At 40.9% G+C, this 15,174-nt stretch overlaps 1 protein-coding gene across 4 annotated transcripts in view; it reads left to right on the forward strand.

Moving 5' to 3' along the window:
- The window catches only part of sobpa (sine oculis binding protein homolog (Drosophila) a), a 102,077-nt gene that overhangs the window by 21,081 nt on the left and 65,822 nt on the right, over positions 1-15,174 (forward strand). For 3 of the 4 annotated variants that reach the window (XR_009825278.1, XM_062041716.1, XM_062041718.1), the window contains exons 2-3: positions 4,850-4,970; positions 11,102-11,302. Coding sequence is in view for 3 of the 4 variants with exons in the window: in XM_062041716.1 (XP_061897700.1) it covers positions 4,850-4,970; positions 11,102-11,302 (322 nt within the window). In the remaining variant the exon portion in view is untranslated. The remainder of the gene's footprint in view (positions 1-4,849; positions 4,971-11,101; positions 11,303-15,174) is intronic. The other variant, XM_062041717.1, reaches the window with a different exon arrangement.

Genomic DNA, 15,174 nt, shown 5'->3' on the forward strand with positions numbered 1-15,174 from the left:
GTCAGTACCATCCCCCTCTCCGACATCAGATGCCAGACGCTTCCTGTAGACTGGGGGACAGACACTGAGGGTGGAAGGAGGGTGTCCAGGCGGAGGGTAAATTCGTCCTTGCCAATATCACCACTAAACATTCCCCTCCACGATAGGTTAACAGGAAAAGAAAAATCTTCCCGTGCGGAGTGAAATAAGGAAAAAGACATGGTGAGTGGGGCAAAAAGAAAAAAAAAAGTCACTGGGGGGGGGAATAAAGTCACTGGTGAGCGGGGCTAAGGAAAACTGTGCCGTCAGGTCCTAATATAATATTTGGCGGGAACTTACTGTTATGTTTGCTGAGGGAGTTATGACGGCACAGTTCCACAAGGGGGTGATGTAGCTCTATGATTTATTATATATATAGAAAATATATATAATAATCAAACAATACTAACAAATAAACTATAGAATGGTGTGTGACAAAATCCAAGAGTGTGTGTGTGAGGCTATGTGTGTGATTAGCTGTAGTGTGTGTTACCTAGTGTTGTGTTGGGCGAGAGGAGGGACAAAGCAGGAAGGCAGTCCGTGGTCATGCGAGAGGTCGAGATCCAAGGGAGGCAGTCCAGAATCCAGAGGGGAACAACAGGGGATCGCAGGAGAACTCGGGGAAAAAGCATTGCGGGAGGACAACATGGACATCAGACACGGAGGGGAAACGCAGAGAGAGAGAGAGAGCATAAAGCTGGAGTCGGCTTACGGTACATGATAGAAAAATTAAGTTCCCGCGAGGATCCTAGGGTCCACTGGTCCTTATACCGCTCGCCCTCATCAGTCCCAAGTGTGCAGATTGTTAATGGCCCACAGCCTTGCCGGCATGTGAGCGTAACGCGGCCAGCGCGAGCAGGGGCTTGTCTCTGCACGCTGCCAGCGGAGGTGCTGGCAGACCCAGCTGCCGGGGAAAAGCGGGTTCGAGCCCGCGCCGTGACACAGTGTGTTTTATGGTACTTCTCTTATTCCTATGAAACGCTTCTAGATCAGTTTCTACCTAATAAATAAAGATGTGTTTAAAGTAGAATTGCACTTTTTTTTTTTAAACATATATTTTGCCTGTCATTCACATTCATTATGAGAGACAAGAACACACATCTTTTTTTTCTTTTCTTTTTTAGGATTCTAAAGATTAAAACAATGCTTGCAAGATGTGGCTAAATAGAGTGCCCTATTAAGCCTTTACACTTCAGAACCCTCCATTAATATTTTAAAAATACAATGTAAGTATATATAATGTGGTAACTTACACATTCATAACAATATATGTACAATATCAACCATATTTTGGTCATTTTAAGCATTACTTCTTACCTGGGCGCATTTATTTCAGTTCCCATAACAACACACTTCCGCCTTCTCTCATCAAATTTGTGTTCTTACTCCCGGTAACAAACGGGTGTGTTTTCTAATCATGGCAGGCTTGGTAATAGACAAAGATAACTATTTTTGGACAAATGAGGATTCGAAACCATATCTTTTTAAACCTGAATATACGGAGGAGGAACTGCTGGTTATAGAAACTGAGCAAGCACGAAGAGTGGGTGAAACGTTGGAGCAGACGGAAGCCAAGAGAGTCAGGATCGGCATGTCTAGGCGGTGTAAATGTGGAACTTGGAGCCAAGCTATGTCGACAGAAATTGAGTGCTTCTTCTGCTGCACTGAGTAGTGAACTATGTTAATATCGATGGAAAGGATTTTTGTATCTGGCAAGAAGGACATTGCTCAAAGAAACTGCATCACAACGAAAGACGAACTGTTTGTGCAAAGAAACCCTGCAGTGGTACAAACTGTTTTCCATCTACCCTGAATCAACTGGAAACGTCCCCAGCCAGTTTGACCAAACAGACAAATGTCCATCGAGTAAGTCTTTAAATGTGGATCATGATATATGCAACACATCATGCTTGTTATTACAACTACATACAGTGTCGTGCTAGCTGTGTACAAACAAAACATGAAACGTTGGCTAATACTGTGCAGATACTGTAATATGATTTTTCATGTTTTTCAGTCAGTATAGATTGGTGTCCTATCGCATTGTGTTGTGCATTACAAACTCAAAGGCCATTCAATTGCTGACACAGAAGCTATCTTACGACCAATGCCGTAGCAGTGTGAGTTTTACTGAGCATGGCGATGTGTTACCACGCTAGAAAAACAGTTCCTCCTTGTTTGCTCTTACAATAACAATGTTGCTACAGCTTGGTTATTATACAGGTTACAGAACCTACATGAAGTATTGTTGGTGGTTTTTGGAAGCATTTTTAGAGTGATTTAGAGGCAGAATGAATTGCTTTCATTTGCTGCATTGCTGGCTACCTAAAACGAGCCGACTATTACAAAATAGAATACAATAAAAAACCCAAAACATGTGTTGTCTCTCATAAGAATTGTAAAAAATAGGCAATGTTCTAAAAAGTGCAAATCCCCTTTAACAGGAGACTTGCATATGTTGTTTTGAATGGCTGAATCTCTGTTTAAGACAAGTTGATGTCCCAATTTAATGACATATTTAAATTAAATTGCAAATTCAGATTAGCAAAGAGACATGTGTTTGTGTGTGAGTCTTCCGACACTGCTATGAGTCTTTTATAGTTTGGTGTTGAGGATAAGTTTGTGCCATGCAGTGAATTGCTAGTATCGGTCGTGAGCTACCATGACACTCATCGTCCTTTTAGCTTGTTAGCTACCCTCGCCGTGTGCAGACAATGGCAATTAAAAAGGATGTTGGAGCTACAATTAATCTATGTGCTACAGCAATTGCTTTTTTGCAAACGTTGCTCCAAAATCAGAGAAGAAGACGTTCATGAGGGTTGGGCTGTACACACTCTGAACGAGTCATATGTACTGGTACATAGAAATTGATAAACTAAAAAACAGGGATTTGTGGTCAGAAAAAAATGTATTTCAAAAAAATTTTTTAAAAATTTATAAAAAGACAAAATACACATTAATATATTTGTCTATTAAACTGTTATAAATGTATTTTCCGTATAATTACAATCGTTTTTTGATATTTACTTAAACATCACTAAGTTTGCACAAATATATCCTGAGGCTTCTGCTTCTGTGGTAGCTGAAAAGGCCGAGGGTGTTATGGTGTGCAGAGGGGAGGTGACGGCTCAGACACCAGAGGGCAGTAATGTTCAATAATTTATTATATATATAGTCAATGTATACATAATAATAGCAAACAATACTACTAAACTATAGAATGGAGTGTGTGACCAAAATACAAGAGTGTGTGGTGTAAGACTATGTGTGTGATACCAAGTGCTGACGAGAGCAAAGGAACGAGGCAGTCCATGGGGCAGGCAGGTGATCCGGGGCGAGAGAGAGGCGTCAGAGTCCAGGGGCGAGCGAGGAGTTGAGGAACGAGGGAGGCAGTCGAGATCCAGGGCAACGGAAGGAAAACACTGCTAAAACACGGGAGAAGACAAGGGACAAATCAAGCCGCGGAGAGAAAACAAGGATAGAGCATAAAGCTTGTCGCTTACGATACACCATATGAGAACTAAGTTCCCGCCTGGATCCTTGGGTCCACTGGTCCTTTATCCAGCTCGCCCTCATCAGTCCCAGGTGTGCAGATTGGCGATTGCGTGCAGGCTTGTCGCTGCGTGGGCGTGCTGCGCTTAGCGTGAGCGGGTGCGTGTCCGGGCGAGCAGCCAGAGGAGGAACTGTAACACTCAGTTGCAGGAGGGAAGCGGGTTCGAATCCGCGCCGTAACAGAGGGCATGGCTTACTGGTTAGTCTGCTTGCCACAATGTTGCCAAAATAATGTTTAAAGAGACATTTTTACAACATATTCTAGCGTGTACAAAGAGAACACAGTCCACCAAGTCAAATTCTTTATGTGGTAAACATACTTAGCCATTAAAGCTGACTTTGATTCTTGTTCTGATTCTGAAAGTCTCCAGATGTTTTTATTTTTATTTGATGAAAGCAAATACAGGGACAAAGACATATTTGATCACAACACTTTTATCAAAGTGAATTACTCCTTTCTTTTTGTTCTCATCATCTTAATGTGCAACCTGTATTAACAATGATTAGAGTATATCAATTTAAGTAAAAAAAAAAATCCTCCTTCACAACTTCTGGCTTGCTGAAAAGGGGATTACCGTAATTTCCGGACTATAAGCCGCTACTTTTTACCCTCGTTCTGGTCCCTGCGGCTTATACAAGGGTGCGGCTTATTTACGGCATGTTCTTCTCCGACACCGACAAAGAGGATTTCGGTGGTTTTAGTACGCAGGAGGAAGACGATGACACAATGATTAAAGACTGACTTTTCATATACCGGTAGGCTGGTTATTTTGATAACGTACATGCGAGCACTTTGTATAAACTTTGCACCATTGTATTATTTGTACTCTGCACGAATGCTGTTCGCCATGTGAAAGTTTGATTGAATGATTGAAAGATTTATTGTTAATAAATGAGACGCTTTGCGTTCCCAAACAGTCATCTCTGTCCCGACAATCCCCTCCGTGGTAGCAGGAACCCCTATATACTACGCTAATTACACATCAAAACCCTGCGGCTTATAGTCGGGTGCGGCTTATATATGGAGCAATCTGTATTTTCCCCTAAATTTAGCTGGTGCGGCTTATAGTCAGGTGCGGCTTATAGTCCGGAAATTACGGTAATTCATGTACATTATTTGCCTGTTTTGTTTTTTGATGCACTTCATTATCTGTATTTAGCTTGAAGATCATTTTATAGACATGGAAGGGTCACCAAAGTTTTTATTTTGCGACATAAAGGAGATTCATAATCAAGGTTTCTACTCAATGAGCTCATCATCATTTTGTTTGTATTGCAGAGTTTTGCAGAGAACACCATGAATGAGCTGCTGGGTTGGTATGGCTATGACAAAGTGGAGCTGAGAGATTCCGACAACCTGGAGTTAGGCGAGACGCGGCAGCGCATCTCTGTCCTTACAGGTGCGACATAGTCACATCCATGAACTTAACAAGTACTGTACATTCACAAAGTACCAGGCTGGATTACCAGGTAACATTCTTAACAGTAAAATATTTTCCAGGAATCCCTTTCCATTAACGAAAATGAAAATATATGAAATTTTATGATTACATTCAAATTAGATTAGAACAGGAGCTGCATGAAAAAGATGACAGTTATATGATCGAGATTGTAGAGAGGCGCTTTAGCGTCTTTACACTTTGCAAACCATTTGCATGTTATAAGTCATATGCTAACGCAACAGATGGTGCTAAAACCCTTAATGTGAGTCTATTTAAGCCAATTACAATCCTAGAGAAATGTCACAAAATAACAACAATTGCATAAAAATTCAAAATGGGACTCAACAATGGTGTTCATACTGAATACGTTAGCACAAATGATTAAAAATAAAACATAAAATGAGATAACAGTGCACGCAGTGATGGAGTATCACATTTTTTTAAAGGTCCTGTTTTGCTACAACTCTGAATAAGGCTTAGGGGTCCCTCAATATCTATTGGAAGCATGCTGACCACAATTTTGCCTTGATTTAGACTTAGAATTAAAAGTTATTTGAGTAAACCCGATTGGGAACACACCACTTTGCATGTCTGTACCTTTATGAACGATGTTCCTCCACAGAAGAAAAAGGGTTATATCAAGCCATGTCTACACAACATGGATATTTAAAAAAATGTGTTAGTTAAAATAATATTTGTCTGCATAATGAAAATTGTATGTGCATTTTGGCCAATTAGAAGCCTGAAAAAGCAGCCACAGTGGTACCACAACTTACAAGCTCAATGCGTTCTCAGAACACTTGTATCCCAAAGCAGCCCCGCCCATTGAAATTAATTCAAATACATTTAATTTGTTCTTGGTCTTCCTAAAATACCACATTTTTAAAATGTAGAATGCCTTTTAATATGAAAAAACTCCTTTTTGATAATAAATACTGTTTGAAATTCATTAGAATAGCATGTACCACAAACAATGACGGTAGTCTTATGTGAAAATGTTTTAATATTATTTAGCTTTTACCTTTGGGAGCGGACTAATGTGCGCCTCCTTCGCTGACTCTTCATCCATATCCCCTTATTATAAGCTACTTGTTTTCATAGAGCTGCTGCGTGTTTCTCTAGTGTCTGGCAAACGAATCTATTATACGTCATTGAGGGACAGACCGCAGAAGTCACTTTTTGGATGATTTCTCTCTTCTACAAAACACAACAAGCAATGTGTTTGTGAACCAAAGCTATTGTTTGACCATCCAGTTTGTTCAGTCAGTACTAGACACAACAAATTGAAACACAGCTTCTGCAGGTTTTAAATATTTTAACGGATAAATGTCCGTTGTTTGAGGCCACATGCACGGAGGCTCGCTGCAGCTTGTGTGATGCACACCGACTCTGCAGCGGGGCTTGATTCGCCGTGTCGGCTGCTAACAGGTAGGACATATTTTTAATGGTTTCTCTCTCTGATTTGGTTACCGGCTTCTCCGCCTTCACACTATCTTCCTAGTTCCGGTTGTTGGAGGGCAGGATGTTGATCTCTAGCAGCCCTCAAAAGTGCAAGTCAACTGTTTCTCCAAAACTTATGTTTGTTTCTTGTGTAAATTAACAGGTACAACAACATGCAACACTACATTAGTTCTTTTTTTTTGAAATGGCACAAACTTGTTACAAATATTCAATTGAGAGCGAAAGTACCATATTTTTCAGACCATAGGGCGCACCAGATTATAAAACGCACTGCTTATGTGCAGGTCTATTTTCAAACAAAAGGCGCATGTAATGATTTTTCTTCTACATGCAAAAAACTTCCTTGTGATCTACATAACATGTAATGGTGGTTCTTTGGTCAAAATGTTGCATAGAGTATGCTTTACAGACCATCTTCAAGTCGCTTTCTGACCGTCTCTTCAAAATGCGCCGTTTCATGGGCAGTCTTATTTACATGGCTCAACTTTGACAGGGTCATCTTTGTTGTACCGGTAGTTTTTAGCGCTTCTATAGCAAGTCTACTGACAGATATACACTACCGTTCAAAAGTTTGGGGTCACCCAACCAATTTTGTGGAATAGCCTTCATTTCTAAGTACAAGAATAGACTGTCGAGTTTCAGATGAAAGTTCTCTTTTTCTGGCCATTTTGAGCGTTTAATTGACCCCACAAATGTGATGCTCCAGAAACTCAATCTACTCAAAGGAAGGTCAGTTTTGTAGCTTCTGTAACGAGCTAAACTGTTTTCAGATGTGTGAACATGATTGCACAAGGGTTTTCTAATCATCAATTAGCCTTCTGAGCCAATAAGCAAACACATTGTACCATTAGAACACTGGAGTGATAGTTGCTGGAAATGGGCCTCTATACACCTATGTAGATATGGCACCAAAAACCAGATATTTGCAGCTAGAATAGTCATTTACCACATTAGCAATGTATAGAGTGTATTTCTTTAAAGTTAAGACTAGTTTAAAGTTATCTTAATTGAAAAGTACAGTGCTTTTCCTTCAAAAATAAGGACATTTCAATGTGAACCCAAACTTTTGAACGGTAGTGTAAGTTAAAACTGTATGCTTCTATTTATTAGAAATAGCAACAGCAGAGGATGAATGCCCCACAACAAGAGGATAGAGAAAAAAATTAGCTTTTTTGACTACGGCACAGGCTACAAAGGCAGAGGCGCTCAAATCTTCAGGACTTATGCAGATCCCAAATACACAACAGCAAGAACCAATAGGGCCGATAGTCAATAGATCAATTAATCGAACAATAAATAAATTCTAAAAATTGCCATGTCTGTGTGTGTTTGTTTTCTTTGTCTCTCACTTTCAAACATGGTGCAAGAAGGGTTTACTCTGTGCATCGCTTTCAGCACCTGAGCACGTTTTTTCAATAGTACAATTTAACAGAGGGAACTGTCTTGTCAGTCATCCACAATTTTTGTCCTGGTGGGCAGAGGCAGGACAGCAAGCTTAGGATGCACTGACAGAGAGCCTAGTTGTCTGGCTAGTAAGAAGCACCGCAAAGTAACAAAAATTAGGAGAAAAAATATGATCGCAATGCCAGTCGTCCCAAAACAAATGAGCCAGTGTACCCACATTTTTGGAAAGTGATGGCAACAAAAACAAAAACAAAACAAACCAGCCGTCACACTCTTTCCAAACTTTTCCAATAACTTTTTGTTCTGTTGTTAAATGAGGTTTAAAAACACGAGATAGTGTCGCACAAACCAAAATTACACAAAAAGCTATGTTTTACCCATCCACACACAAACCCTGAAGTCAGAGTTTTTTAAAACTTCCACTCTGGCCAAAGTTTTCCAAAAAGCTCAGTTTTTAAAGATAAAAACCTACATTTGTGTGTGGGTAAGAGACCAAAATAGGCGCATTCAAATGATCAGTTTTCATGTTGATTCTGCTCTCATTCAGGAGTCGGGGGGAGGCACACAAATGCCACATTAGTCGCGTAGCTACGCCAGGAGTCGGCAACCCAAAATACAAAAAACAAATCTGTCTGGAGCCGCAAAAAATTAAAAGCTGTAAATACTGTAAGTGTTATAATGAAGGCAACACATGACGTGTCTATATTAGCTATATTAGCCTACTATCAAAATGACTATGTGTCGCAGGCTGAAGCAAATCTTCGTTGACAGAAATGTTGAAATGTAATATTTATTCTACACATTTTTACAACATTAGAAACCATTAGTAAATCAGTGGCTACTCAGAAGGTGAGATAACTCCTGGAAATGACTGGCTTTTAATGGCCAAAGATATATATGTGTGTCTCCAAGTTAAAGGAAACTGCAGGCTGTCTTCTTCTAATGGATTTATTACAATCTTTGGCAAGCTAGGTAATGTTTGCTGTGGTCTGGAACAAAATTGCACACAAACAATTATCTGAAATGCAGCCAATATTACATACATATAATGAGTCATGAGACAAATTATATACACAGAGGATAAAAGTAAAGGATATTAAATAAGCTCAAAGATATTTACTAATGAGGAATAATGATGCAATATGTACATACAGCCTAAATAGCATGTTAGCATTGATTAGCTTGCAGTCATGCACTGACCAAATATGCCTGAATAGCACTCCAACAAGTCAATAACATCCACAAAGCTCACCTTTGTGCACTCACGCACAGCATAAAACGTTTGGTGGACAAAATGAGACAAAGAAAGAGTTGAAGATTTTACATGTAGACAAACTGTTGTGTCACAGTCCACACCATGGTGAGTTCAAAAACCGCCAAAATTAGTAGGACAAAACGATGTTCACCAAATAGTCTCATCGGTAAACCATAAGCACAACCATATTATACAATGGGTTTTCTAACAATTGGGAAGGTTTATCCTCAAACAAAAAACATACTAAAACAAAACAAATATTTCCCCCCCATCTTTTTCCATTTTCAATCCTTTTTTAAAAATGCTCCAGGGAGCCACTAGGGTGGCACTAAAGAGCTGCATGCAGCTCGAGAGCCGCAGGTTGCTGACCCCCGGCCTACACCCTGAAGAAAGAAAGAGATTTAGCGCTCACACTTTCTTTAGCAGGGCGGTATAGCTCGGTTGGTAGAGCGGCAGTGCCAGCAACTTGAGGATTCCTTGTTTGATCCCCTCTTTCACCAATCTAGTCACTCCTGTTGTGTGTCTAGAGAAAAGCACTATATAATTCCCTTCACTCAGCCGGTAAGACAGGGGTCAGGAACATTTTTGCTGTGATAGCCTCGAAACCCAAATGGCTACAGTACTGTATACAAATAAATCAGGGCATTTTTAATACAAACAATTTTAGTGTAGAATAAGTTTAAATGTATTCTTTATAATAATGTCCTTATACTAAAGCGACCCAATAATGAATCAAATTCTCCTTACCCTTTAATGTGACGTGTGTTGAAGGCCTGCTTCACATTTGACCATTTTATTGAGGAAATGTTATCAAATGCACAGTAGACACAATTTGCTGCAGAATCTGCAGCAAATTCCTCTGTCAGTTTCTTCTGACACGTACGGTACTCTTTTTTTTCTTTTCACCATCATCTTTTCAAAAGGTTTTTAATCATAACCTATCAAGTTGAATGTTTGATTCAAAGGCAGGGGCCGTTTTCTTCTTGACCTTACAACACGTGTAGCTTTGATTGGCTCAAGACTTGCAGGTAGCTGGTGCCAAACCGTGGCCTGAACTTAAGCCATAGCAAATGTATGAATGGATTAAAATGCATGAGAATGTTTTGAGCGCAGTCATCAAGAGAGCCGCATCTGGCTACTGAGCCATTGGTTCCCTTCCCCTTCTTTAAGATGTGTAGCAAAGCCTTCTTTTTTTTTTTGACTAAACTGGTTCAGTGTCATTAGAATAAGGAAATCCTTTATGTTGACGACAAACTATATAAATATTTCTTGTTTTTTTTGTACAATAATTATCCCTAATAAGTATAAATCTAACTAAAAAGCACACTGAAAACGCAGACCTCCTCTAGGACCTATATCCCAATAGTAAAAAATTCAGACGGTGATCCAGATTACCCCCAAAATCTGATCACCTGTTTCTTATCCTACTTTTGAAATTTCATGAAAGTTTAATGGCCATACGTTTTTGAGCTATGTTCCTAACAGACAGACAAACAAACACAACAAATCGAATGATAAATGAAATAGCCATGTATGTGTGTTTTTGTTTTCTTCGTCCATCGTTAGCAAACAGGCTGAATGCAGGTTCGTTTTACAGCAGAATTGAATAAACGGCGTGAACCCCTTTGTCAGTCATCCACTGTCTTAGTCTCTGTGGGTGGAGGCGGGTTATAGCATACACACCAGGGGAGTTCAGCATTGTAACATAAACATGAGGTAACAAAAAGAAATGCTCTGAATCATCCCCAAAATCCTTATCCTTTTCTGACATTTCCTGAAAGTTTAATCAAAACCGGCTTATACCTTTTTGAGCTATGTTGCTAACCAACAAACAGTCAGATGATAGACAGGCAAACAACAACAATCCCAAGAAGAATGTCATCTAATAAGTCACATTTTAGGTATCTTATCACTTGCAGTGACAGGTAAACAACATCTCATAAGTTGTCCTTCTATCGCTTTTACACAGAAAACTTGTTGCCAAAAATTGCAGCTTCAAGAGAAAGCAGTGAAGCCTCTCCGGATCGAGCCAACAGCTCCCACTATTTACCAAACTCCAGGAATGGAGTCACAGAGCACTCCAGCCTGCCATTCACCTCCACGACCAGCACCAAGGAACATGGCAACCACTTCATCACTGTCCCTCCGCCACTGATCAAGCCCCCTGCAGGTACAGACAGCTTTTCATACCCCTTTATTGTACACACATGCACAGATTATATATACATATATATATATATATATATATATATATATATATATCAGTGACGTGCGGTGAGGTTCATGGCTGGTGAGGCACTGACTTCATCACAGTCAGATTTACAAACATATGAACCCTAAAGAGTATCTTATTCACCAGTTGATTGGCAGCAGTTAACGGGTTATGTTTAAAAGCTTACACCAGCATTCTTCCCTGCTTGGCACTCAGCATCAAGGGTTGGAATTGGGGGTTAAATCACCAAAAATCATTCCTGGGTGCGGCGCCGCTGCTGCCCACTGCTCCCCTCACCTCCCAGGGGGTGATCAAGGGGATGGGTCAAATGCAAAGGACAAATTTCGTTACACCTAGTGTGTGTGTGACAATCATTGGTACTTTAACTTAACTTTAACTTTACACATACAAACTGTAGCACACAAAAAAGCACATTTAATAAAAAAACTTTATTATGGTCTTACCTTTACTTATAAATGAAGTCCATGCGCCGCTGTTGTGCTGGATTAATGCACCCCCGCCGTAGAATGCACCCCCTGACGGGAGTGTTATATCAACTAAAGCCCACACTTAAACTTTCCACGTGCAAGATTGAATGTATTTAAAAAAGTTATTTAATAAGAAGCCAAAAAGTGCAAAAACAATAATGTTCGTGTTGGAGGAGTTGTGAATGAATGAAATATGAAATCCGTGCTGCAGTCTGCAGGTGTACCTAATGTTGTGGCCCTGCAGTCATTCAACGCTGCACAAGATAACACAATATAAAGCGCTATACAGTACTGTTCATCAAACAAACATAGTAAGGGGGTCATGCATCAACTTTCTATTTATTAACAAAGTCCATCCATCCATCCATCTTCTTCCGCTTATCCGAGGTCGGGTCGCGGGGGAAGCAGCCTAAGCAGGGAAACCCAGACTTCCCTCTCCCCAGCCACTTTGTCCAGCTCCTCCCGGGGGATCCCGAGGTGTTCCCAGGCCAGCCGGGAGACATAGTCTTCCCAACGTGTCCTGGGTCTTCCCCGTGGCCTCCTACCGGTCGGACGTGCCCTAAACACCTCCCTAGGGAGGCGTTCGGGTGGCATCCTGACCAGATGCCCGAACCGCCTCATCTGGCTCCTCTCGATGTGGAGGAGCAGCGGCTTTACTTTGAGCTCCCCCCGGATGGCAGAGCTTCTCACCCTATCTCTAAGGGAGAGCCGGAGGAAACTCATTTCGGCCGCTTGTACCCGTGATCTTGTCCTTTCGGTCATAACCCAAAGCTCATGACCAGAGGTGAGGATGGGAACGTAGATCGACCGGTAAATTGAGAGCTTTGCCTTCCGGCTCAGCTCCTTCTTCACCACAACGGATCGATACAGCGTCCGCATTACTGAAGACGCCGCACCGATCCACCTGTCGATTTCACGATCCACTCTTCCCTCACTCGTGAACAAGACTCTGAGGTACTTGAACTCCTCCACTTGGGGCAGGGTCTCCTCCCCAACCCGGAGATGGCACTCCACCCTTTTCCGGGCGAGAACCATGGACTCGGACTTGGAGGTGCAGATTCTCATCCCAGTCGCTTCACACTCAGCTGCGAACCGATCCAGTGGGAGCTGAAGATCCTGGCCAGATGAAGCCATCAGGACCACATCATCTGCAAAAAGCAGAGACCTAATCCTGCAGCCACCAAACCAGATCCCCTCAACGCCTTGACTGCACCTAGAAATTCTGTCCATAAAAGTTAACAAAGTCAAAACTACCAAAACTGTTGTCATTTGCAAACGGCCTGCCAACACGCACACACTGTCACAAGCCCTGTGGCGCACTCTCGGTTTGAAATAAAAAATACTCCTCTAATTTAACAGCCAGGTTGCTAAAATCATGAATTAAGAATAAAAAAATATAATCCACTTTATCTTCTTGGCGTTCCGTGGAAAGGAGGAAAAAGGAAGGGGGAGGCAGTGTCGACAACGCTGTGGATACTTCCTGAATGTTTCAAACCATACATTACTTGTCCATTGCTTTTTTTGAACTCATATTAAGCTAGCGGAACTAGAAAAATGTTGTAAAAAGGCTAATAAATAAACACTTAAAAAGCACACAACGTAGCCCTGAGCTCCGTAGCCAACACTTGCAACACTAAGCTGATAAACAAGAAGCACGGAGATCGATAAGTCCGCCCACAATTGATGTGCTACAGCCACAAAAAGGCTGCACTGCGAGGTACACAACAGGTGCATGACATGTTTGTACACTGAGACAAGGTTTGTTAAACAAAGCATATTTTAATTTGGTCTGTGGTTTGTACAATGTTCGTAAATCAAACTGTATTAAAGTAAGTCCACACCACAGACTTTTTTCCTCCATTCCACTCCAGGCAAGTGCCTGCTTCCTGCTTTAGATGATCAAATATCCGGTTTCTGCAATTTTTTTCCGGTGATAAAAGTATTTTTAAAAAATGCAGTTTTGGTACATTTTAGGCCGGAAATGTCTGGTGGCCAAAAATTTGGTGCATCACTACTAACTACATCATCTTTGCATCCCACTAGCACCGATCTATAGTACTTGTTGTAGTACTTATGCTGCTGTTGTATAGAGCAGTCATTTTCAACCACTGTGCCGCGGCACACTAGTGTGCCGTGAGATACAGTCTGGTGTGCCGTGAGAGATTATCTAATTTCACCTATTTGGGGTAAAAAAATATTTTTTGCAAACCAGTGATTATAGTCGGCAAATGATGTGTTGTTGTTGAGTGTCCGTGCTGTCTAGAGCTCGGCAGAGTAACCGTGTAATACTCTTCCATATCAGTAGGTGGCAGCAGGTAGCTAATTGCTTTGTAGATGTCGGAAACAGCGTGAGGCAGTGTGCAGGTAAAAGGGTGTCTAATGCTTAAACCAAAAATTAAAAAAAGGTGAGTGCCCCTAAGAAAAGACATTAATGTTTAGTGAAGGCTATTCAGAACGAAACTAAAACTGAACTGGCTACAAAGTAAATAAAAACAGAATGCTGGACGACAGCAAAGACTTACTGTGGAGCAAAGATGGCGTCCACAATGTACATCCGAACATGACATGACAATCAACAATGTCCCCACAAAGAAGGATAAAAACAAAGTAGATGTGGGAATTATCGCTCAAAGGAAGACATGAAACTGCTACAGGAAAATACCAAAAAAAGAAAAAAAGCCATCAAAATTGGAGCGCAAGACAAGAACTAAAACACTACACACAGGAAAACAGCAAAAAACTCCAAATAATTCACAGCGTGATGTGACAGGTGGTGACAGTACACTTACTTTGAGACAAGAGCTACATTGATGCATGCTTGGTTATGGTTTAAATTCATATCCAACAACTGCGACAACGACTTTTTTCTGTCAACTGAGTTTCGTTGTTTAATGATTTCTGCTGGTAGTGTGCCTCCGGATTTTGTCAACACAAAAAATGTGCCTTGGCTCAAAAAAGGTTGAAAATCACTGGTATAGAGGAACGTGGACAACTTTAAACACATTGGCAGATCCTTGCATTGACATTTTAACCTTACTAGTCCAAACTTGTGATTTACATAACTGAGGCGTACCTCAGGGCACACCTTTAAGTCTTCTCTTTTTGGTAGCTACACATTTTTTTTTCACAACATGATTTATATAACCAAGGTGTTCCTGTAAGAGTCATTTGTTCAAGTTCTTTTGTTATACAAGTGATGTGTCCTCAAGGTTCCCTTTTAGGTCCTCTCTTTTTCATCATTTGGGCTTTTCAACCAATAACCTCTGAGTTCAGTTCAGAAAACATGTGAGGGACTCACATTTTTGCAGTGGATTCCTAAAAACACTAGAGCGCTGTCATAAA

Source organism: Entelurus aequoreus, linkage group LG03, assembly GCF_033978785.1.
Source record: "Entelurus aequoreus isolate RoL-2023_Sb linkage group LG03, RoL_Eaeq_v1.1, whole genome shotgun sequence".
Classification (NCBI taxonomy): Eukaryota; Metazoa; Chordata; class Actinopteri; order Syngnathiformes; family Syngnathidae; genus Entelurus; species Entelurus aequoreus.